This window comes from Notamacropus eugenii, chromosome 1 (assembly GCF_028372415.1).
Source record: "Notamacropus eugenii isolate mMacEug1 chromosome 1, mMacEug1.pri_v2, whole genome shotgun sequence".
NCBI lineage: Eukaryota > Metazoa > Chordata > Mammalia > Diprotodontia > Macropodidae > Notamacropus > Notamacropus eugenii.
Window position 1 is genome coordinate 725,976,254 of NC_092872.1, and position 23,004 is coordinate 725,999,257.

Consider the following 23,004-nt stretch of genomic DNA (forward strand, 5'->3'; position numbering starts at 1 on the left):
TTGCAATATTTTTGAAAAATGAAGTCTTTACATACATACATATATACACATATATATACATATACGTGTGTATATATTTGAGAAATGAAGTGTTTATCAGAGAAACTTGCTGTGAAAATGTTGTCTGGGTTTCCTGCTTTCCTTCTAATTTTGGCTGCAGTTTTGTTTGTGCACAGAACCTTTTAATTTCATGTAATCAAAATTATCTATTTTACTTCCCATAAAGCTGTCTTTCTCTTATTTGGTCACAAACTCTTTCCTCATCCATAAATCTGACAGGAACATTTTTGCATGCTTCCCTAATGTATTTATATCATCCTTTACATCTGAATCATTTATTCACTTTGTGAGGTGTTGGTATATACCTAGTTTTTGTCAAACTGCTTTCCAGTTATCTCAGCAATCTTTGTCACATAGTGAGTTCTTGTCCTAAAAGCTTGAGTCTTTGAGTTTGTGAAACAGTAGATTATTATGGTCCTTTGTAACTGTGTATTATGGACCTTATCTGTTCCACTGATCCACCATTTTGTTTCTTAGCCATTATCAGGTTGTTTTGATGATTACCACTTTAAAATACAGTTTGAGATTTGGTCTAGCTAGGTCACCTTCCTTCATATTATGTTTTCCATGAATTCCCTGAATATTCTTGACCTTTTGTCCTTTTAGATGAATTTTGTTATTTTTTTCTAGCTCTGTAAAATAATTTTTTGGTAGTTTGGTATAGCATTGAACAATTAAGTTAGTTTAGGTATAATTGTCATTTTTATTATGTTGGCTCAGCCTGTGAGTGATTACTATATTTCTACTTGTTCAGATCTGATTTTGTTTGTGTGAAAAGTCTTTTGTAATTGTGTTCATATAGTTTCTGGGTTTGTCTTGTCAGGTAGACTGCCAAATATTTTATATTGTCTACAGTTATCTTAAGTGGAATTTATCTCTTGCTGCTGAACTTTGTGGGTAACATATAGAATTGCTGATGACTTGTGTAGGTTTATTTTATATCCTGCAACTTTGCTGAAGTTGTTAATTATATCAACTAGTTATTTGGTTGCTCTCTGAGATTCTCTAAGTATGCCATCGTATTGTTTGCAAACAGTGACAGTTTAGTTTCCTATTGGATAATAGTGGTGACAATGGACAGACATCCTTTTTCAGCACCTCATCATACTGGCAAGGCTTCTAGCTTGTCCCCATTACAGATAATGCTGGCTGATGGTTTTAGACAGACACCACTTATCATTTTAAGGGAAGCCCAGTTCATTCCTATGGGTGTTGTATTTTGTCAGAAGCTTTTTCTGTTTCTCTGGAGATAATCATCAGATTTTCATTGGTTTCATCATGGACACATGATCATTTGTGCTGATAGTCTTCCTTAGCCCAGCATTCCTGGTATAAATCTCACCTCCTCTATCATGTGTGAGTTTTGGGATACATTGCTGCAATCTCCTTGTTAGTATTTTATTTAAAATTTTTGCATCAATATTTATTAGGAAAATTGTTCTGTAGTTTTCTTTCTCTATTTTTGCTCTTTCTGATTACGGTATCAGCACCGCATTTGTGTCATAAAAGGAGTTTGATAGGACTTCTTTTTCACCTATTTTTCCGGATAACATTTTTAGTAATAGTATTGGAATTAATTGTTCTTTAAATGTTTGGTAGAATTTAGTTATGAATCTATCTGGTCCTGGAGATTTTTTCTTGGAGCTCGTTGATGGCTTGTTCAGTTTCTTTTTCCAAAATGGTGTTATTTAAGTATTCTATTTCCTTTTCTGTTAGCCAGTACAATTTATATTTTTGTAAATATTTATCCATTTCACTTAGATTGTCAGATTTATTGACATATGATTGGGCAAAGCTCCTAGTAATTGCTTTAATTTCATCTTCATTGGTTGGGAATTCACCCTTTTCATTTTTGATACTGGTAACTTGGTTTTCTTTCTTTAAAAAAAAAATATCAAATTAAAACCGGTGGTTTGTCTGTGGTTTTTTTCCTTCATAAAGCCAGCTCCAACTTTTACTTATTAGTTCAATGGTCTCTTATTTTCAATTTTATTAATCTCTTTTAGTTTTCAAGATTTCCAATTTAGTGTTTAATTAGGGATTTTTCATCTGTTCTTTTTCTAGTTTTTTTAGTTGCATGCCCAATTCATGGATCTCCTCTTTCTCTGTTTTATTGATGTCAGCGTTTAGAGTACTAAGTACTGCTTTGGCTGCATCCCATAAATTTTGATGTGTTGTCTTGTCATTCTCTTAAATGAAATTATTGATTGTTTCTATGATTTGTTCTTTGACCCACTCATTCTTTAGGATTAGATTATTTGATTTCAATTAATTTTTAATCTATGTTTCCATGACCTTTTATTGAATATAATTTTATTGCATTATGGTCTGAAAAGGATGCATTTAATATTTCTACTTTTCTTCATTTGTGGTTTTTATGCCCTAATACCTGGTCAGTTTTTGTGAAAGTGCCATGTAGAGTTGAATAAAAGGTACACTCCTTTCTAGTCCCATTCAGTTTTCTCCAGTAGTCTATCATATTTAACTTTTTAAAAATTCTATTCATCTTCCATCTTCACTTTAATGTTAGGAGGCCAACTTTGTTCAAGTCTGTGTTTTAGGCCTTAAAGTCAGAGGAAGCTGGAAAGGTCCCAGAAGCTTTGGAACATCATCGGGGTGCACCATGACTCTTCACATTTAGGGGAAAGGGAGGGCCATGTCCTCTGATTTGGGGGGCTTGGGCTTGTGGTGTCACTCACTCTCTTTGTTCCCCCAGGAGGCAGAGTCTTCTGTTCCAATGGACCGTTCCTTTCTGACCATGATTCCAGGCCAGTCTCTCACAGAGAAACTTTATGGCATTTGGATCCGCCTTCAGAGCCACGTCAATATTGTGTTTGACAGTGATATGGACAAGTTAATGATGGAGAAGTACCCTGGTATCCGGCAGGTAAGTGGCAGATCATCTCCCTTGCCCCAATGCAGAGAGGGGGAGCCCATGTAGGTCAACCTACAGTGAGACAGCTGCCCACTTCTCAACCACTGCCTTTGTTTCCCTTACCCCAAAAGATTCTGGAGAAGAAGGAAGGCTTGTTTCGGAAGCACATGATGGGGAAGCGTGTTGACTATGCCGCTCGCTCAGTCATCTGCCCAGACATGTACATTAACACCAATGAAATTGGGATCCCTATGGTGAGTCAAGGGGGCTGCTATGAGTAGGGGGTGGGAGGTGTATACAGAGGGTCTGGGAGGGCGGGCCTTAGTAGGCCTTGGAAGTCCAAGTGTCTGCCCGCTTCTGAACAGATTGTCCCCTAAGGATTAGATTTTTTGGCTACTTGTGACAAATATGTCTCCTTAACTCCTCCTTGGCCACAGACTGCTCACCATCTCCTAGAGAACACTTGCTCACACTTCTCTGAGCATTCCTAAAAAAGAGGTCAGAGCCACATGTGGCTGCCTGCCCTGCTTCACCTCTGATGGGCAGTGTACAGGCGTGGGAATCAGAAGGTTTCCACATGTGCGGCCAGCTCTGCTCACCATGTGACCTGGGCAAGTTCCTCTGCCTCTGAGCCTTTCTCATCTGTAAAATGGGAGCATTAACAGCTCCCTCATGGGATGATTACACTGATGAGATTTGTTTGTGAGAAGCTTTGCAAACTTCAACACTCTCGATAAATATCAGTTCACCTTGCTGCCAGAGCCCAAATACACCAAAGGCCAGCTGCAAAGAATTGGCATGTTTGTGCACTTCTCATTGTGTTCCTGTCTTCTGGTGTGTAGTTGGTGCTTCCCGGTGTGTGGCTTTATCTGCACCAAGCATATGATCCTGACTTCATCCAGAGGGCGAGTGCTTTCAGGGTGATGCATTGAGTTCCCTCTTTTCTTTCATCTGTTCTTCACAGTAATCCTGTAAGCTTGAGGGGCGTCAGTAGTGTCAGTCCATACCCATTTTAGAGATGAGGAAACTAATCATGGGACCGAGCCTCAGGCCCACTTCTTTTCTAGGTCCTCAGTGGCAGAGCTGGAAAGAGTCCTTGTGGTTGCCTGTTCCAGGCCTCCTGTCTTACCAGTAGAAGGCCATGTTGATGCAACCACTTGGCCTAGGCTGCATAGCTCATTCCCTAGTTGAATCCCATTGTTTTCCAGATGAAGAAAAATATCTGACCTGCTAAAGGCCACATATAGGATCATAGGCACCTAGATCTAGAGTCCCAGGGGACCTGAGAGGCCATCTATTTCAACTTCCTCCCCCCCATTTTACGCTATGGAAACAGAGACCCAAGGAGGTTAAGGGATTTACCTAGGGTCTCATAGGTAGGAAATGCCACAGATAGGATTTGAACCCAGATCAGAGGCAGGTACAAGGAGTGGCTCCTCAGCTCTTCCCCAGGAGCAACCCTAGGGGGTCTGGTCACCCCTGTTTCCTCTTTCTGCTAGCTCTCTATTCAATAATGCTTTGTCTAGTTAGTGCCATCGGTCATTAACAGCTGCCTGCCACTGAACTTTGGTTTCCCTGTACTTCTGTGTTGACAGTTTAATTCCCTCGGTGAAGAGCTTTATTTCCTTCCTTCCTGTTTTGCTCTCTGGGACTTGTGGAGCGCTGATAATGAGCAGAGCTTGGTTTCGGCTGCCTCATCTCTCCAGAGGATGCTTAGGCTCCATGGGGGAAACTTGGGAGAGTTAAGCCAGAGAATTCATGGCCCCATGCCAGTCAGACCCCTGGGGAAAGGAATCCTGTGCAGGAGGAAGTCGGACAGTTGAGTAAAGAGACAGTCTGGAGCCACAGGGATATCTTCCTGAATCTGGTCCATTGCTCTCTGTAGCAAAACCTTGACTTTGGGCCAGCCCCAGGCCAGCCTGGCATCATCTCCCCAAACTCCAGATTGTCCCAGAGATTTGAATGATACTGAGCATCAGAAGACAGGTTTGGTTCACCATGATGTATGGGATCATAAAGCTCTGCTGGCTCTGTGACCATGGGCCAGTCATTTCATCTCTGAGAGCCTCAGTTTCCTCAGTCCCTGAAGTAGCTCCCTCAGAGTTATGGTGGTGTTCCAGTGCAATTGTCTGTATGAAGCACCATGCCAGACACATGGGGTGATTATTGTCTTTGCACTGTGACTTCCTTGATACAGAGAGGAGCTCAGCCAGTGCAGATTAGCACCTATTCTGCATTAAGAGGGCAACTGACTTGCCATGGGTCACAGCTAGTAAGTATCTGAGGTAGGATTTGAACCCAGGTCTTCCTGACTCTAAGTTCACCCTTCCATCCACTACTCTTGAGGGCCTCTAATTTGCATTGGTACGGGGAGTTTTCTCAACTGGATGTTCCCTACACTAATAAAACAACAGGTCTGGTTTAATAAAAACTGCCATCCACACAGCTAAGTGCATGGATGGAGGGTGCCAAGGAGGAAGGGAATTTTAGCTTCTCTTCTGGTGCCATCAGTTGTATCCCTTTTCAGGTGTTTGCCACAAAACTGACCTACCCTCAGCCAGTGACTCCATGGAACGTCCAGGAGCTGAGGCAAGCAGTCATCAACGGCCCCAATGTGCACCCTGGAGCCTCGATGGTCATCAGTGAGGATGGTAGCCGCACAGCTCTGAGCACAACTAACGTGACCCAGAGGGAGGCTGTGGCCAAGCAACTCCTCACCCCGGCCACTGGCACCCCCAGGCTCCAGGGAACCAAAATTGTAAGTACTATCCGAGGTTGGCATGCCCATATGCCACCTCTGTCCTTGCACCTCCACTCAGCTCCAGGGTTAAGTCATCCCAACAAGCTGCTGCTGAAATGTGAGTGTTGTCTTCGGTTTTCCTTTCTCTGCCTTCTGTGGGGTGGAGGGAGCTGTGCTTTTTACACTCAGTGCAAGAGGTGGGAGTGGGGGAGGAGAGAGAGAGATGTAAGCGCATCTAGCTCCCAGGGCCCCTTCTGCTGTCATGTTTCCTGATCTCCTGGCCCTTGTGACCAAGACCTCCATGACACTTGGCACTCCATTGTCCTGTGCTTTTGTTTTTCCACAGGGCCTAGCCCAGGCCTGGGCACTTTGTGGAAACTCAATACATGCTTATATACATTAGATTACAAAGGAAACCAAGCATATTGAAACACAGTTATCAGAATATTAAAAAAGAAAAAAGTTCACAGATGGACAGTTTAAGGATTTCAGGCTTAGAGGGGGAGTGAACTCACCTGTAAGGGAAGCTACAAGGACAGTGTTGGAACAGGGATCTTCACGAGGACGGGGCTGTTTGCTTTTTGGTTTTTTCTGTCTAGCACTGAGCTCAGTGCCAGAGCGCTTGACAAATGCTTGTTGAATTAATTTAAGAGAACCTTGGGGCTGATTAGGGAGTGTGGTATACTTGTCCTGGAGAGGCCAAATTGACATTGGTGGTGATGTAGGTACCTAGTGTGGCTGGCACCAATTATATATGAACCTCCTTCTATGTGAAAGGCATATATGGGGCATCTAGGTGGTGCATTTGATAGAGAGAGCTAGGCCTGGGGTCAGGAGGAACTGAGTTCAGATTTGACCTTCCCACCTGTATAACTCTGGATAAGTCACCTGCCCTATTTGCCTCAGTTTCCTCATTTGTAAAATGAGCTGGAGAAGGAAATGGAAAGCCATTCCAGTATCTTTGCCAAGAAAATCCCAAAAGGGAGACACACAGAGAGTGGGACATGACTGAAAGGACTGAAAAACAACAAAATGTGAAAGGTAGCGTGGCCTAGAAGATGGGGGAGTTGACCTCAAAGTCAAGAAAACCTGAATTCAAGACTCTATGACCTTTGTGACCTCTGTAATCTCTCTGTGCTCTAGGCCAGAGCTTTTAGACTTGCATTTCCCTAGTATGGAATGAACCAGACTTAAGTATCATTGGTAAATGTTGAACAAAGTAAAGAAAAATACAGTGTAACACAGATAATGTTAATTTGTGGTTTTCTGAGTGTCTGGCCAGCAGGGATACATTTCTATTTGAGAAGCGGCTGCTCTAGACCATTCTCCAAGATGACATTTGAGAGGTTTCCTCCTGCTTTTCCCCACCTGGGAGGGCCTTACATAGGTCCAGCCCCTCTCTCTTTGGGGCAGAGTGGGAGGGTTTAACTGATTAAAGATCTCTGGGGGATCAGTGATGTTAGCTGGCAAGGCTTGGAGGTATGGCAGCTTCTGATGTCTGGGTTGTTGGGGTAGTTTCTTTGCACAGATGCAATCTGGAATCGAATGGAATTTAGTGAACAAAGGGCAAGTGGCCCATCACCTCTTCACCTGTGAGCAGGTCACAGACGGCCAGCCTTGGAGCCTGTGAACTGCTCTACCATGAACACTTTGACCCTTGCCCTATCCGTCTCTAACTCTTGTTGGACTTTTTAGCTGCAGGCCCATTTGGCCTACGTGTTTTCCCATTGTAATTCCCAGCTGCCTAGTGTTTGTTTAGCTGTGATTCTGTCTCTGTTTCTATGAAAGCAAGATCCTGGGCTGTGCTTAGATTTTTGGTTTGGGGCCACAGTACTGAGCAGTTTCTCTCCTGAGAAGTTCAGAACCCAGACCTTCTAGGTCACTTCAGGCTGAGTGACGCACTTGAGCTTCCAAAACCCTGGCCAGGGCTCATGGGAATTTATGGGGTCCAAGTCTCCTAGGAAACCTGAACATTTTTAACTAATTATGTCATTCATGTGAGTGAGTTCCAGGGAGCACAGAGGCTGACCTCTATGGAAGGTGATTTTTCAGAGCTGCCTGCTGGCTTCTGAGGTTGAAAATAACCAAGAAAAGTTGAATCAGGCACAGAATAAAGCCTCTTGTTTGCCCCAGCCTCTGTGGACTCTGCCCCATCATTGAACTTGATTGCCTGCCCATGGATCAGTCTTCCTTCTTGGGCAGAAGCAGTGTCTCTCATTCTGTGTTCTAATCCCAAATCGTATCCTGGGGATTTGTCCTCAGTAAGGGAAGACACAGGAGCTTCCCTGCCCAGCCTGTACCCTTTCAACTGAAAGTCTTGCCGCATATATCACTGAAAAATTTGCGGCCTCTCACGGAGGGCTCTCTCTTCTCGCCTTTTCCTTATATCACTTCACCCATATGGCTTCTGCCATATAATGAGGCATCCTTGCCAAGGTCAGTCTCTCCATATGTACGAGGAATCCCATCCCATCCCACCCTCTCCAGTACCTTTCTCCATGCTTATCATCCTTACTCTTACTTGTCTAAAATCTCTGTCTACTGACTGCTTCCCCACTGCCCACAGTAAGCCCATGTCTCTCCCATCTTTCCTCCTCTTTGCAGCTTTTACCCTCCCCTCACCCACTCCCCTGTAGGCTCTTCTCTTTCTGAGACCCCCAAGGTTTGATCATCTTTGTGTGTGACTGAGGTAAGGTAGAGAGGAGTAGCTCATGGCAGGTGGGTAGGTTGAGGACCTGAGCGGTTAAGGTATTTGAGGGAGATTTTTAATGTGTTTATTGAAGTCCCCTAGTATGAAGGCGGGAGCTGGAGAGGTGAGAAAAATGAAAATCCAGCTATTGAACTCTTTGAGGAAGGAAGGGGAGTGACCTTGGGGGTCTGTGGACAACAGCTACTAGGATTCTGATTAAAAGAGGATGATAAGGATGAACTCCTCATTTTAGTTTATAGAAATCTGTTCAGCAGGATGATGCAGCGGACATTCTCTGTGTGGCCCATATGCTGAACTTAGCTTCTTGAGCCCAGATATCAGCAGGCATTAGTTACCCTGTCCCTGTCTTCTGTGTTCTGCTTAGGTATGTCGTCATGTGAAGAATGGGGATGTTCTCCTGCTGAACCGCCAGCCCACCCTGCACAGACCCTCCATCCAGGCCCACCGAGCCAGAATCCTGCCTTCAGAGAAAGTCTTGCGCCTCCACTATGCCAACTGCAAGGCATACAACGCTGACTTTGATGGAGACGAGATGAATGCTCACTTCCCCCAGAGCGAGCTGGGCCGGGCTGAGGCGTGTGTCCTAGCCTGTACTGATGAGCAGTACCTGGTGCCCAAGGTAGGTTAGCTTGGTGGGTACACAGTAGAGAAGTTTTTGTGGTGTCATAGGCGCTAGGCAAGGCTCTGGAGACACAGGGATAAAGTGCAAACAGGCCTTGTCCTCACAAGAGACAGCAGGTACTTCAATAAATACACCCAGGATCAGTGGTGTTGTGAGTAAGGGGAGGGTGGAGGGGGTCTGAAAGGGACTGTGGTCGAAGGGCTTGGAGGCCGCCTGGGCCAGCTCCCTCCTTGTACAGAAACAGAAGACCAGATCCAGGATCACACAGCCTGAAAGTGACTGATCTAGGAACCACCTTTGACAGCAGGAGGCTCCAGGAACATGGCATGACCATGTGATTTGATTTCATGTCCTGGTGTTTGCTCTTCTGTAGCTCAGGAAACCCTTAGAGCTACCAAGAGACTGTTCTCTGTTCAGACTTTGGAGTTTTATGCAGGCGTGTGCACACATACAGTCACACCCGGAAGCGTGTGTGTATGTATTTATATGTGTAAATCTATTTCTAGATATAAATAGAAGGCACACCCCTGTATCCCTCCCAGATTTCCCTGAGGTGGGGCTGTCCCAAATGGCTGCTCGTTAGGTCTCCCTATCTCCAAAGAATCTCTTTAGCTTCCCAGGTCTCTCAGAAGCCATGAAAGGTCTTTGCTCTGTCCCTGCATCCATCAGGCGGCTTGGGAGGGGTGACCCAGGACTCCTCCAGAGCAACTTCTCAGAGAAGTTTCTGAGAGAATTTAAAAATTAAAAGAAAAAAAGGTTAAAAATCATTTTTATATGTAATTGGAAAAAATAAAATATTTAAAACTGAAGAAAAAACCACTCTAAAACAAGGGTTTGAGGAATTGGTAGAATGAGCCCTCTCATTTAGACTTAGGTTGAAAAATAGCCTTATTTCATCTGAAAAGAACCTTTCTATTGTGGCTTTGAAGGGTCATGGCAAAGTCAGATGAGTTGAAGCTTGGACAGCAGAGAAGAATGAGTCTTCAGAACCAGATAAAAACGGACAGAGGGAGGATTGTATCTTATCCAGTCCTTTGGAATTGGACCCTTTGTGCTCCTGTGTTGCTCACAGGCTTGGTTCTGTGACCACTCTGGGAGGTGAAGCTGAGGTCACATTGTGGGGCCTTCTGGCTGAGACAGCCAAACGCCAGACTGGGAGTTGGGGGGCCTGGGTTCAGTCCCTGGCTCTGCCATTTACCACAGTGTTGGACGAGTTACCTAGAATTTCTGAGTCTTTGTTTCCTCCCTGGTAAAGAGAGTAATTTCTGTCTTCCTCATCTTGCAGTTCTGGCAGAGAGGAGGTATGAGGCGCCCTATGAGTATAGACTAGGCTCAGGCCCATCTGTTTTCATTGTTGTCTCCCTAAGAGCTCACTTATTAAAGTTGTGAATCAAGTGCCATTGGGATCCTTTCCCCAGACCTTCAGCCACAGCCTCCCCCACCCCCACACCCCAACCCAGGAACTCGGCTTCCTGGCCATTCATTCCAGGAACCAGATCCTCCATTTCTTGGCTCTGGCTACGTGAAGCCTTCCCCAGCTTCTCTTGGAGTCGGCCTTCTTTTTGTTACTTCCTGATTATACTGTGTGTTGCTTGCTTTTTTCATATGTCTCCCTCCTTAGACCGAGTTCCTTGATGGCAGGGACGGCCTTTAGCCTTTTTTTAACCCCAGCTCCTAGTAGAGTGTATGGTGCATAGTAGGTGCGCAGTGACGTTTAACTGACAGACTGATGCTTCAAAGTAGGCGAGTTCTGCTCTCAGATGTGCTGCAAAGCTTCAGTTCCCTTTTTTTTGGTCAAGGGAGGAGACCAGGGGCTTTGTATTTATTCTACTTGAAGGTAAAAAGATGAGAATTTGGGTTTGCCACTCCATCTCCTCCCTCTCCCTCCCTCCTGTCTCTCCCTCTTTCTTTGTCTCTCTCTCCCCCATTCTCTCTCTTTCCTCTCTCCTTCCCCTTTTCCCTTTCCCTTTCCCCCTCCTCCTTCCCTTCTTCCCTGTTTCTCTCTATTTCTTTGTTTCTCTTTCCTCCGGTCTCTCTTTCCTTTCTCTCCTTTCTCTCCTTTCTCTCTCCCTCTCTATCTTTCTCCCTTTCCTTTCCTCCCCCCCTTCTTCCCCCCCCCCCCCAAATCTTTCTTTTTCCTCCATTCCCAGTTTGTCTTTTTTCCATTTTTTGAATAAAGCTTCTCATTCTTCAGAAGAGGCAGAGTAGATCACTTCATGGTGTTCATTCCCAGGATTGCTGTTCTCTTCCCTGTGGGGCAGTGGTTCTTTGAGAGAAGACTGTCCACTCTGGCTCAGTGAATTCAGTCCAGTTAACCCATCGGTGGACCCTGGCGGTTGTGGAGTAGCTAAGATGTACCTCCCCACCCCCAGCCTGGGTCTCATAGGTCAATAGACTAGTTAGATGAAGACCCTCCAACATGTACTTGGTAAACAAGACTTCCATTCAGATAATGTTGAGGAAGCCATCTTCCTTTGGGCCTTTGGGCTAGATTTAGAATCTCAGATTTGGAGCTGGAAATAGCCTCAGAGATCATTGCTGTCCCCCTCCCCACGATCTGGAAACATGAAGTGAGCTGCCCCAGCTTCCAGGAAGCCATGTGTCCAGCCTCCCAGACCAACCCCATACTGATGGGGCTCTTTGGGAGTTGTAAAAGCACAAGAGGCTTCCCTGTTTCACACTTAACCAGAATGTTCCTTTTCTGGACCCTCCCATTAATTTTGGACTTTGTTTGATGGTAACAGTTCTCTGATACTGTGTTTAGCAGCACAAACCAAAGAGCAGGTGATGGCCCCTTAGCCTTTGGTTCAGGCGTCTTTCTAGTCCTAAACGAGAATTGTTAAAGGCAGCATCTCCTGCAGGTTCTTCTGGTGTCTCCCAGAGGCCTGATTAGCGTTTGCAAGTGATTGACATTACTTAGTTTAGCCCTCAAGGTAATTGCCAAGGCATGGCAATGCCAGCTGGCTGCCCCCTGCGCGGGGTCTGGTGATTGGGCTTTGTAAAGGCCAGGGGCCCACAAGAAGGAGAGAAGTCCCACTCATTGGCACAAGGTGAATGACAAGGAGAATGTTGGATGCCAGCTTGACTTGACCTGCCTTATGAGACCCTGCAAGGGGTTTTCAGAATACAGAATCTGAGCTCTTCTTTCCTTTGGGAATATGTACTTCCTCCCTGGCATACAGCTGAGACTTTAACAGGGCAGGAGGACCTCACAACTGTGTCCTTTCCCTGCTGGAATTGTGCTGTCTCTGTGACCTCAGGAGTCAGGGGCTTTTAGGCCTTGGGCTTGCTGTCTCCTCTTCCAGCGAGTATGCTGTGGTGTCCTGGAATCTGAGGTCATGGGTTCTAGCCTTACTCCTTCCACTTAGAAACATAGGATTGAGAGCTGGGAGGGGCCTTAAGGGGCCACCTGTTCCAGACCCCTTCTTTTATCATTGAGAAAACTGAGGCCCATAATGATTAAATGATTTGTCAAGGAATGAGAGGTTAAGTAATTACCTTCCATGGTACTTGGGAGCATTCATATAGATACTGTATATAAAGGGCTTTAATCACCTTAAAAGTCAGGAGTATTTTTATTTTACGTACATTTTAATTGATCTGTCTATCTATCTGTCTGTCTGTCTGTCTATCTATCTATCTATCTATCTATCTATCTATCTATCTATCTATCTATCTATCTATCTATCTATCTACATCATCTGTGTTTCCCGGGGCATCTCTCCCTTTACCCTCTCTCAGAGAGCCATGCCTTACAACAAAGAATAAAAAAGGTAAAAAACTTGTTCTACAAAACTAACCCCAAATCAGAAAAATCTGGCAGCATCTCCAGGGTTCATCTCCTATCTCCTTGGGGCCAGGCTTGCTCATGATCATTTGTTTTTCAAGGAGTTTACATTTTATTTTTTTTATTAAACACATTTTCACATTAGTCATGTTGTGTAGAAGAATTAAAATGAATGGGAGAAACCATGAGAAAAACCAAAACAAAACGAAACCTGACAAAAGAGAAAATAGTCTGCTTCATTCTGTGTTCCGATTCCCTAGTTCTTTCTCTGACTGTGCCTCAAGAGTCCTTTGGGAATGTTTTAATTCCTTGCATTGCTGTGAACGGCGAAATCTTATCAAAAACAGTCCTTGCACACTGTGGCTGTTACTGTGTGCAGTGTTCTCCTGGTTCTGTTCCTTTCATTCAGTATCAGTTCATAGAAGTTCTTCTAGGCCTCTCTAAAGCCTTCCTGTTCATCATTTCTTACACCACCATAGTATTCCATTACATTCATATACCCAACTTGTTCAGACATTCACCAGTTGATGGGTATCCCCTCCATGTCCAGTTCTTGGCCATCATAAAGAGAGCTGCTATTAAATATTTTTTGTACATGTGGAACCTTTTCCCATTTTTATGATCTCTTTGGGATATGGTCCTAGAAAAGGTATTGCTGGCTCAAAGGATATGCACGTTTTCATAGCCCTTTGGGCATAGTTCCAGATTGCTCTCCAGAATGGTTGGGTCAGCTCATAGCTCCACTAACAATGAATTAGTGTTCCAACTCTCCCACATCTTCTCCAACATTTATTGTCATCCTGTTTTGTCATGTTAGGCAATCTGACAGGTGTGATGTGACACCTGAGAGTTGTTTTGATTTGCATCTCCCTAATCATTAGTGATGTAGAGCATTTTTTCATATGACTATAGATAGCTTAAATTTCTTCCTCTGAAAACTGCCTGTTCATATCGTTTGACCATTTCTGCCCATGATCATTTTCTTGCAGGATTCCAGTTCAGTTGTCTTGTTTCCACAGTTACTGGGGTGGTTGCTGTGCATGTGACTTTCCTAGGTCTGCCCATTTTACTCTCATTAGTTCATCTTAAGCTCCCCATGGCTCTCCAGACTCTTCTCTCTTAGCTCTCTGAAATACATTCTTGTACTCTTTCACATTCAGCATCTGAGGACCCCTCCAGCTCCAGAACTGTGGCCACAGATTATCCAGGGGCAGGGAACCTGCGGGTTTGAGACCACATGTGGCCCTCTAGGTCCTCAAGTGCCTCCCTTTGACTGAATCCAAATTTCACCCGAACAAATCCCCTTAATAAAAGGATTGTTCTGTAAAACTTGAACTCAGCCAGAGAGCCACACCCAAGGTACTAGGAGCCCATAGGTTCCCCACCCCTGACATTGCCTTTCTTAATATGATCACACTGCTTTGCTGAGGTATTCTGACTTTGGACATGCTCCTCTGCCTTTCTCTGTTTCAGTTCCCTCCTCTCTAAACTGTACAGGCATTATTAGCCCCTCCTCTCCTGGAGTTTTGAGGAAAGTGCTTTGCAAACCCTAATATACCACATGCATGGTGGTTATTAGTGCCATATTTATAAAACATGATTATAAGAATGCTTTTAAAAAAATAATAAAAATAAATGAAGTCTCTAGACATCTGTGCTGCCCTGCCCACCCATCTCAATGCCCACACCAAAAACCCACTAATGGGAATTTTTAAATAAATGTCAGTCACTCCAGCGACCTTTTTATTTTTTTAAAGTCACTTAAATGCCTTATGTACTGCCACGGACAAACACCAGAGTCAAGACTCAGTTAATTAGCAATCAGAAAGTAATTGAGGTTGAAAGCATCAAATGAAATTAAGCCCTTCTTCCTTGCCCCATGAGGTTTCTATGATGCATCTTGTTTCCTGTTCCCCTCAACTGCTAGTCCTGTTTCCACCCCCTCAGCTATCTTGTGCCTAATTCCCTTGTGTCTTGTATTAATTCTGGATATGCTTCTATATGCATGTGTTATCTCTGGATAGGTTATAAGCTCCTTGAGGGCAAGGACCATTTTTTTTTTTTTTGTATCACCAGTGCCTAGCACCTAGTGTTTTTTAACAAATGCATATTGTTGATGTGGAGAGCCCTTTAGCCAACATTTCCCCAGGTTCTGCTATAAGTTAAGAATGGTCATTAACCACTTTGGAGAAGTGGCATCAAATAGCTGTCATCCTTGTTTTAAGGTCACTCAGCAAGCATTTATTAAACACCTACTATGTTCCAGGCACCATGCTAGGCACTGGGGTTATAGATACAAAGAATGAAACAGTCTGGCCTCAGAGAGCTTCCAGTCTGAGCCCCTGTTAAATAGGAGAGAGACCCGTGGGAAACACTTTGAGTGCTTGTGGCTTGTCTGATGGCCAATGGCCACATTTATCTTCGAGTGTGTGCAGAGTATTTACTCGTAAGACCAGGATGGGACAGCCCTAGGGAGTCAGTGAGTTGAAAATGAAAGTTTGATGGAGGAGAAAAGGCCTCTCGGGGGTAGTGATGGGCTGACAGCAAATATGGAGATTAGTTGGTAGGGCCAGGGCAATCTGCAGGGTCTTTTGGTTTTGTTTTGTTTTTTTTTGGGGGGGGGGGGGGGAGGGAATTGGAGAGAGGGAAAACAGACTAGTCCAGGATAGAGTGTCATGGAAGAAACAGAGAGACAGAGGTCACATTGCTGGAGAGCCTTGAAGCCTGTGATCAGAAGCTTAAGTTTGCCTCTAAAACTGTCTCCTCCTCTTTCCCCTGCCCTCTGTGCTTTGGTCTGTTAGGATGGCCAGCCATTGGCCGGATTGATCCAGGATCACATGGTCTCTGGTGCCAGGATGACCACCCGGGGCTGCTTCTTCACTCGGGAGCAGTACATGGAGCTCGTGTACCGAGGACTGACCGACAAAGTTGGACGAGTGAAAATCTTTCCTCCTGCCATTCTCAAGCCCTGCCCACTGTGGACAGGAAAGCAGGTAAAAATCAGCTATTTTTCTTCTGTCCTTTTCAGTCCAAGAACATTGTCCTTGGCAGGAAAAAACCCAAAACAAACAAAAAAGACCCAACGACCAAGGAACAAGCAGTCTGACTCGGGTTTCCTCCCTGTTAGCATCATTCCCTCTACCTCAAGCCGAGGCCCCAGGCCTTCTGCGAGCCTCCTCTCTCTGTTACCAGCAGTGTTCTTGGACACTCCTTGGTGTTCGTGGTCTTTACCTGCCTTGCCGCCATCTTTTGTACTTGTGTTTTAAAAACTCGGAGCCCTCCAGCCTGCCCCGTCCTCCTTTTCCTCCCATGGAAATCTTTTTCTCTTCCTTCTTCAGATTTCTATTCTTTAAAGCCTGTCTTCTGTCCTGACTTGATTTTCTTCTATAGGATGTTAATCTACAAGATGGATGGATTGAGGGACTGAAGATCATAGCAAGGGCAGAGAGTCATGTTCCTTTGAGAGGAGGGATGGGGGAGCAGGGTGGAAGGATGAGGCTAGGGGCTGGGGCACCGTTTCTGAATGAATTATTCTGAAGGTGGTGCATCTTGGAGAGCTGGTGAGGCCCACTGTGCCATCCTGCTGGTGTATGGCTGGAATACAGTGGAGGAGGAAAAGGCCAATGGAGCTAAGGAATTAAGAGGGCAGGTGACAGGACAGGCGTCAGCATGGGTCTCTGAAGGGGATGGCGGGAGATTGAACTGAGAATTAAAGTAACTGAAAAAGTCGGGAGAGTGGTCTGGACCAGAGTGAACATACAGTAGTAGCAAGGATGGAAAGAGGCTGTCAGCATAGATTGCAGAGACCTTGGAAGAGGAGGTCAGTGAGATGGTGGTCCATGGAGCAGTGGTCTGGAGATGGTGGTGAAGAGAGATGGAGTGGGCCCAGGCTGCCTAGGCCTGTGTGTGCAGTGAGAGGAGGCTGAGGGAGTGACCTCCCATGAGTGGGGTGAGATGTCTCCCTGGGGGAGAGCCAGGGACCCTCCCAAGGTAGCAGGGGCAAGTTTGAGGATGTAGAGGAATTGGTAGCCAGTGGCCAGGGGTTCTTTGGGATCCAGTGGAGTGGGTTAGAACCCAGGTGGAGATTGGAATAGTCCTGGGACTGAGAAGGGCTGAGAACAGGAATGATAACGTTTGTAAAGTGCTTGGCATGGTTGCTAGCACACAGTAGGTGCTCTGTAAGTGAGAGCCCCAGGGGCCCAAAGCACAGACCTTTGCAGCCAGGCCTTTGTTTTACCCTTGGGCCTTGGAGATGGGGGAGTTTCTGGCCCCAAAACAGGATTCGGCTTAAAAAGTAGGTTCCAACCCTGGGAAGTTCTTCTTTTCTCACGGGAAGTCATCTGTCTTTGTCAGCATTTGTAATGGCTGAAATCCTGTGCCAGAGAGGATGACTGCCTTTGAAAGCTGTGTGCAGAGTGGTGCCCTCTGGCCTGGAAGTGAGTGGACATTTCTGGTGCAGCCAGACTCTGACTGTAAAGAACGACCTTGCGCTTGGGAAAGCCAGCACTGGGCCAGCAGCACCTGGCTGGCACACTGGCTCCGTCAGCTGCCTCGGTTGGTTTCCTTTGCCTCCTCGAAACACGGTTTAATGTCCCATGTCCTGGAGCAGCTGCTGCTGCCCCCGCAGTGGCCAGTGATTGACCTTGCAGTGAAATGCATGTTTGGGGAGGACCTTAGGGCATGTGTCATTTGAGAAAGTGGATTCCAGTAGTTCTCTGTTCTCCTGCACTTTTTAGCCCAGTGCCTGGCACATATGAGGAGCTTATGGACCACCTGATCCCTAAGCGTGATTCACTACTCCTAGTCAGCCTGGCCTCTACTTTGTATAGATAAAGAAAGTCCCTGCTCCACAGGTCACAGCTTCCAGATCCTGTCCTGGCAGCTCTGCCTCTGAAACCCTCTTTGGTTGGTCTGTCTTCCCTCCCAGTGTGGAAGCTTCTCCCACTGATGCAGAGCATCAGTTCATCTATAACTTTTGTCTGAGATCATTGGCTGGGGCTGCTGCGAGGTCAGCTGGTCTTCCTGGGAGGGGCCAGGTCAGGGCCCAGCCAGGTCCTTCAGTTGCAAAGCACTCTCCCTGAGGGTCAGACTGTGATGCCCATCCTGTCTCTGAAGCTGGTCAGTGTAGCCATCTTTTCAATTATGTTGTGTACACAGCCACAGATCGAGTGACCCAACCCTTTGAGAGAGGAAGTGGAGAGGATTATGCTTCATTATATCACTGGACCAGAGATTTCTGGTTGGAAGTGTCCCAGGCCAGCTTGTCTAGCCCCCTCATTTTGCAGAGAAGATAACTAAGGCTCAGAATGATAGAATGTCCAAGGTCACATGGGTAGGAATTGCCCCAGGTGGGAATGAGCCTCACCTCTGACTCCAAAGCCAGTGCTCAGGCCACCATCAGAGTGACTGTATCCTTCCTGGCTCTGGCGGCCACTCCTGGACTGCCCACATGGAAGCTGCTTGAGAGGCCCAGGCTTGGCAATAGTGAGTAATGTTCACTTTGTCATTGGAATGTAAGGTACAGGATACTTAGGCTGTACCAGGTGAGGAGGCAGCGTGGCTTCATTCAGTTAACCTACATAGGATTGGCAGGAAATAAATAAATAGATGTTAGTTGTGGGTCTTCCCCTGTGCTCAGGTCCTTGAACAGCACAAAGTCCATGTGTCCTGTTCACCCTTCCCTATGTCAAGCCCTGGAGGTGCCCACTAGGCTTGACGGTGAGGCTCGCCCCACCCCCCTCCCCCCGGGGCATGTTAGCTTCAGTCTAGAGGAGGACTGTAATGGAACCAGACTTGTCCTAATCAGAGTGAGCCATACAGGAAAGCCACACACTTCGGATCCTTGGCATTCTTCTGGCTAGTGTTATGGCATCTGCCCCCTGCCTGGTTCTTTCAGCTACTTGTGTCATTTGCTTGTCTCATTTGGAAGACCTGCTGTCAGTATCATATCCATCGTATGTCACTGAGGAGGAGTCCGTGGTGCCTAGTGACTGTCTGACAGCGTGGGGTAGTCCCATCCTCAGTCCCTGCATCTCTGCAGTGAAGGAAGGCACGCGCTCCTTCTCAGCTGTGTTCTAGGCCATTATCAGTACAGTGAGAAAATAGCGATTTAATGAAAGGGGGAGAGAGAAAGAGAGACAGATGGAGAGAGAGAGAGATATAAGCCAAGTGCTGGGGGATGGGGGTGTCAAGGCAGAATGGTGATTTAATGAAGACTTTTGAGAGAGAGAGGTATAAAGTAAATGCTTGTTCAAAGGAGGGTATAATTACACAGGAAGAAAATAGTCATTTAATCCGTTGCAGACAGGTATAAACAAAATGGTCTGGGGTCCACAGAGATGTCATGCCCAGAATTGGGGCGGCTGGGGAGCATGCATCTAGCTGGTGGCATCTACACTAGGCCTCACAAGTTCAGTAACATTTTCACTGCTGGGCTCAGTTGACTGAGCTCCAATGTGTGTACAAGTAGACCCAGAATGCAGATATGGCCCCAGGGGCTAGATTGGTCCCAAGTTCAGGGGAGGAAAGATGAGTTGGACAGGGCCCCTCGTGAGCCGGAAAGGGGGGGTGTGTGGTACAGAGGGGTTTGTGCCATTGGTAGACAACTCTGAGTGCCACTTTGGACCAAGCTGAGCCTGGGAAGTGCCCAGGGATCTGGGTCAGGCACTGTGCCAAGTGTTGAGAATATACATAAAAACTTTGCCCTGGGAGGGATGATCACAGCTCATGGGAAAGGAGCTGACAGTCCTCTGATGGTGGTCGCTTTTCTGCTGTCCTGCCTCCTTCCTGCCATGTTGGCCTCCCAGGCCCTCAACTCACTGTGGTCAGCCTCTGGGTCAGACAGTGTGCTGGGAACTGGGGAGGTGGGTGCTCAAGGAGCCTTCCCAATGAGGGCCCTGTACTCTGCCCTGTGCTTATTTCGCACACTGTGGCCCCCCTCAGGGGGTCTGGTCATTATGTGCTGTTTGCTGCTATGTATGTTTCCACTCCCATCCTCCCTCCTTCCTCCTCTGCCCCCTGGATGCCTATGAACACTTCTAGGTGCAAGTTCAGCCAATATAAGACTCAACCCCATCCCCACTGAAGGGTGGAGTTCACCTCTTGGCCCTCCCCCTTCCCCCCCAGTCAGTTGTCCCTCACATCACTTTTCTCTCTTTCACTTCCATTTCCTGGTCTACTCTGTGCATTTTTCCCCTTTTCAGTCTCTTCTCACTGATCTATCTGTTCCCACTGTTGTCCAGGTCATTTTCCTAATAAACATGTCTGACCCTGTCCCTCCCTTTGGTCAGATTACCCCACGAAGCCAGCCCAATGGCCTGACATGCAGGACCTTTCCTGCCCATCTCTCTGGCCCTGTTCACCTTGTCTCCTTCTCATGCCTGTCCAAGCAAGGGCTTCTTAGGTCTCATTCTGCCCCCCCTTCCTTGTCCTTTCCAGAGTATGGGACAAAAGTGAGAGCACCTCCAGTCTCCCAGGGAAGTGTGAATGAGTGGGTGCCTTCCCCCAACTTTGTTGTGGCCGTCCATCATTGGATAGGGGAGCTGTGTCCCCAATCCCTTCGTGTATCAGTGGAATGCAGCCTTAGGGGGTACACCTTGAGCCATTTTGATTCTGGCCTCAGAGGCATGTACAAGCAGCTTCTGGTTGTAGCTGGACCCCTTGGAGCTCCCCACTTGGGATTGTTGGGAAGTTGCTGTGGCCTTTCCTTCTCCTTTCCTGTTCTGTGGCTTTTTGGGAAAGAAAAACTTTCTTCAGTGTTACTAAAGAACACTGGGCCATTCTGTCCTCTGGGCATATTTGAAGGCTGTAATAGTAAGACAGAATTCTCATCTGCTTTGGCCACTTTCTGTCTGGCTCCACCTAAAGGGAGTTGCTACCTTTCTCTTAGAATCATTGGCTATAGATACGGAAGGGCCTTTCTTGGCCATTGAGGCCAGGGGCTCATAATCACTTTTTTTGCATCGTCGATCTCTTTGGCAGTTTGGTGAAGCCTCCGGACACTTCCAAATCATGTGTTACATTTAGTTATAGTCACATACCAGAGTTATAGACAGGTTAATGAAGAAAAGATGTACTATTTTTTTCCCATCCAAGTTTGTGGATCCCCTGAAGCCTGTTCATTGACCATGCATTAAGAACCCCTGATCTGGAGCAAGGCCCTTATTTTCTAGATGATGAGTGCCCGGCAGAGCTGGAGTCTGAGGACTTGGGTTGAAGTGCTGACACTGCCATTTACTGTATCTGTGACGAGGCAGCCTGGTCTCTGGGCCTCAGTTTGCTCTTGGGGTTCATAGCCCCTGTAGTACTCAGTGTTGTTGTAAACTTGGTGGCTGCTCTATTGTGGCTGGTCATTGAGCTCTATGAGTTGTGCTTATTTGCCTGTGATCTGGGCAGGAGGCAGACTTGGTCTTGGTGTTTCCCTGTATGGCTATAATTTAGGGGAAAGTCTTCTGAGGTCTCCTGTAGGAGGCTCAGCACTCTTCTAGACAGGCCAGCCTCCTGGCTCCTTTTGGAGTGCTCCTTTCAGGAGTGTTGGCTGAGCCCCATCTGACTGCCAGGCCCCTGGACATACCCCCTGCTGCCTCCTGACTGCTTCTGGAGGCACACAGCTCGTCCAGATGCCTGGTGGGGCCTAGGACACCTTCTCAAAGGTGCAACAGTGAAGCAGCACATCCTGACTTTGAACCCTCTGACATGTGCTCGCTGCTCCCCGCCTCCTCTGGCCCAGAGTGCTCCCACTGCTGTTCATCATTAGGGGCCTTCCTTTTATTTTAGACCTCCTTCTCCCTTGATCTTCCATCTTGGGCATTCACTGACTGGCTCTGGAATCCAAAGTCTGGATGATTGTTCACCCCAGTCCCCTCTTCCCGGGACGGCTTATGGTCTCAAGTCACTGGTCGTGGTGATAGAGTCACCATTCCCCTTCCTCTCCATTGTCACCTCCAGTCTCTCCTCAGGACACTCTACTCCTTCAAGGTTCAGGATCTCCAAACCTGTCACCCAGTCCAGATCTTGGTGGCTCTCATCCACCTACCTCAGACACTTCTCCTTCTTCGTCCGCAAGCCCAGCACCTGGCTCCCAGGCTCCCGCTCCTCATCTCCTGCTCTTGTATTAGGGGACTTCACCACACATACTGACATTGCCTCATATTTCCTACAAAATTTTACTGGTTCCTATCGCTAAGATCACCTGGACAGGGATGTTCAGATCCTTAAACCCACCATTGTGTCTATGTGGATGAAATTAAGTTCTTTTATCTGATCATAATCTTTGACCATTCTGTCTTTCTCTGTGCCTTATGATCACTAAGCCCAAGTCAGAATACAGGATCGAAGGGGTGGATTGTAGAACACCTGAGATTGATGCTAGAATCCCAGGGTGTGGGCCCTCTGCCCTGGGTGGTGGAGAAAAGATGAGTCCTGGGAGCATTTGTAGACGCTTTTTCTGGTTTTTGTTTGTTTTCTTCTTTCTGGTCTCATCCTCAGGTGCCCTTAGGAAGAAGTAGCTTAGTGGGGGTGTCTTGCTAAGTATTTTTCCTCTGATTGCTTCTCACACTATCCTCCATCAGATTTTTAAAAGGAGTCTAAATTCTAAACGTTTGAGGCCCCTGGCTGCCATGTCTTTTCACATGGCTAGGAAAGCAAACTAACGTCGTTTACGACATCGTGGGGTCTCCCTTCTTCCTGAAGTGGATTTGTATTGGTTATGTTTATTTTTAATTTCTTTTTATTACTGTGAACTGGACATATGAGCAGACATCAGCATTTCCTCACACCAGTAAAAATAGGCAGAGGACTACGTAGGAGACGATAAATCTCCCTTCTGGGACTGCACTGATCCTTGTGAAGCTTGGGACAAAAGGAGAGTGAGAGGGGAAGGGAAGGAGGAAGGGAAGAGGGGGAGGGGAGAGGAAGGAAGACGGAGACGCAAGGGAGAGAAGTCTGCTCATTTTTAACACTTGGTTGATGATCTTTTCTTCGCCTTCTTCCTTTCTCATCGCCCTTCCCCCTCCCCTTCCATAACTGTACGTGCAGTCGCAGCAGACAGACCCACATATCTGCTATATTAGCAGCGCACCTGGAGTCCACCACCTCCTGCCCTTTGGGGCCCCCGTCTTGGCTCTTAGGGCTTGCTTAGTTTTTCTTTGAAGTGCTGTACGTGTCTTAGTTGTTCTTCTGGCTCTGCTCACTTTGTCTGCATCTCCTGTAG

The 23,004-nt window shown here is 46.5% G+C and overlaps 1 protein-coding gene across 1 annotated transcript in view; it reads left to right on the forward strand.

Moving 5' to 3' along the window:
* POLR1A (RNA polymerase I subunit A) overlaps positions 1-23,004 on the forward strand; it is an 80,912-nt gene that overhangs the window by 20,169 nt on the left and 37,739 nt on the right. Inside the window, exons 10-14 of the mRNA XM_072636952.1 lie at positions 2,777-2,947; positions 3,067-3,189; positions 5,463-5,693; positions 8,750-9,004; positions 15,596-15,787. Of these exons, the coding sequence (XP_072493053.1) occupies positions 2,777-2,947; positions 3,067-3,189; positions 5,463-5,693; positions 8,750-9,004; positions 15,596-15,787 (972 nt within the window). The remainder of the gene's footprint in view (positions 1-2,776; positions 2,948-3,066; positions 3,190-5,462; positions 5,694-8,749; positions 9,005-15,595; positions 15,788-23,004) is intronic.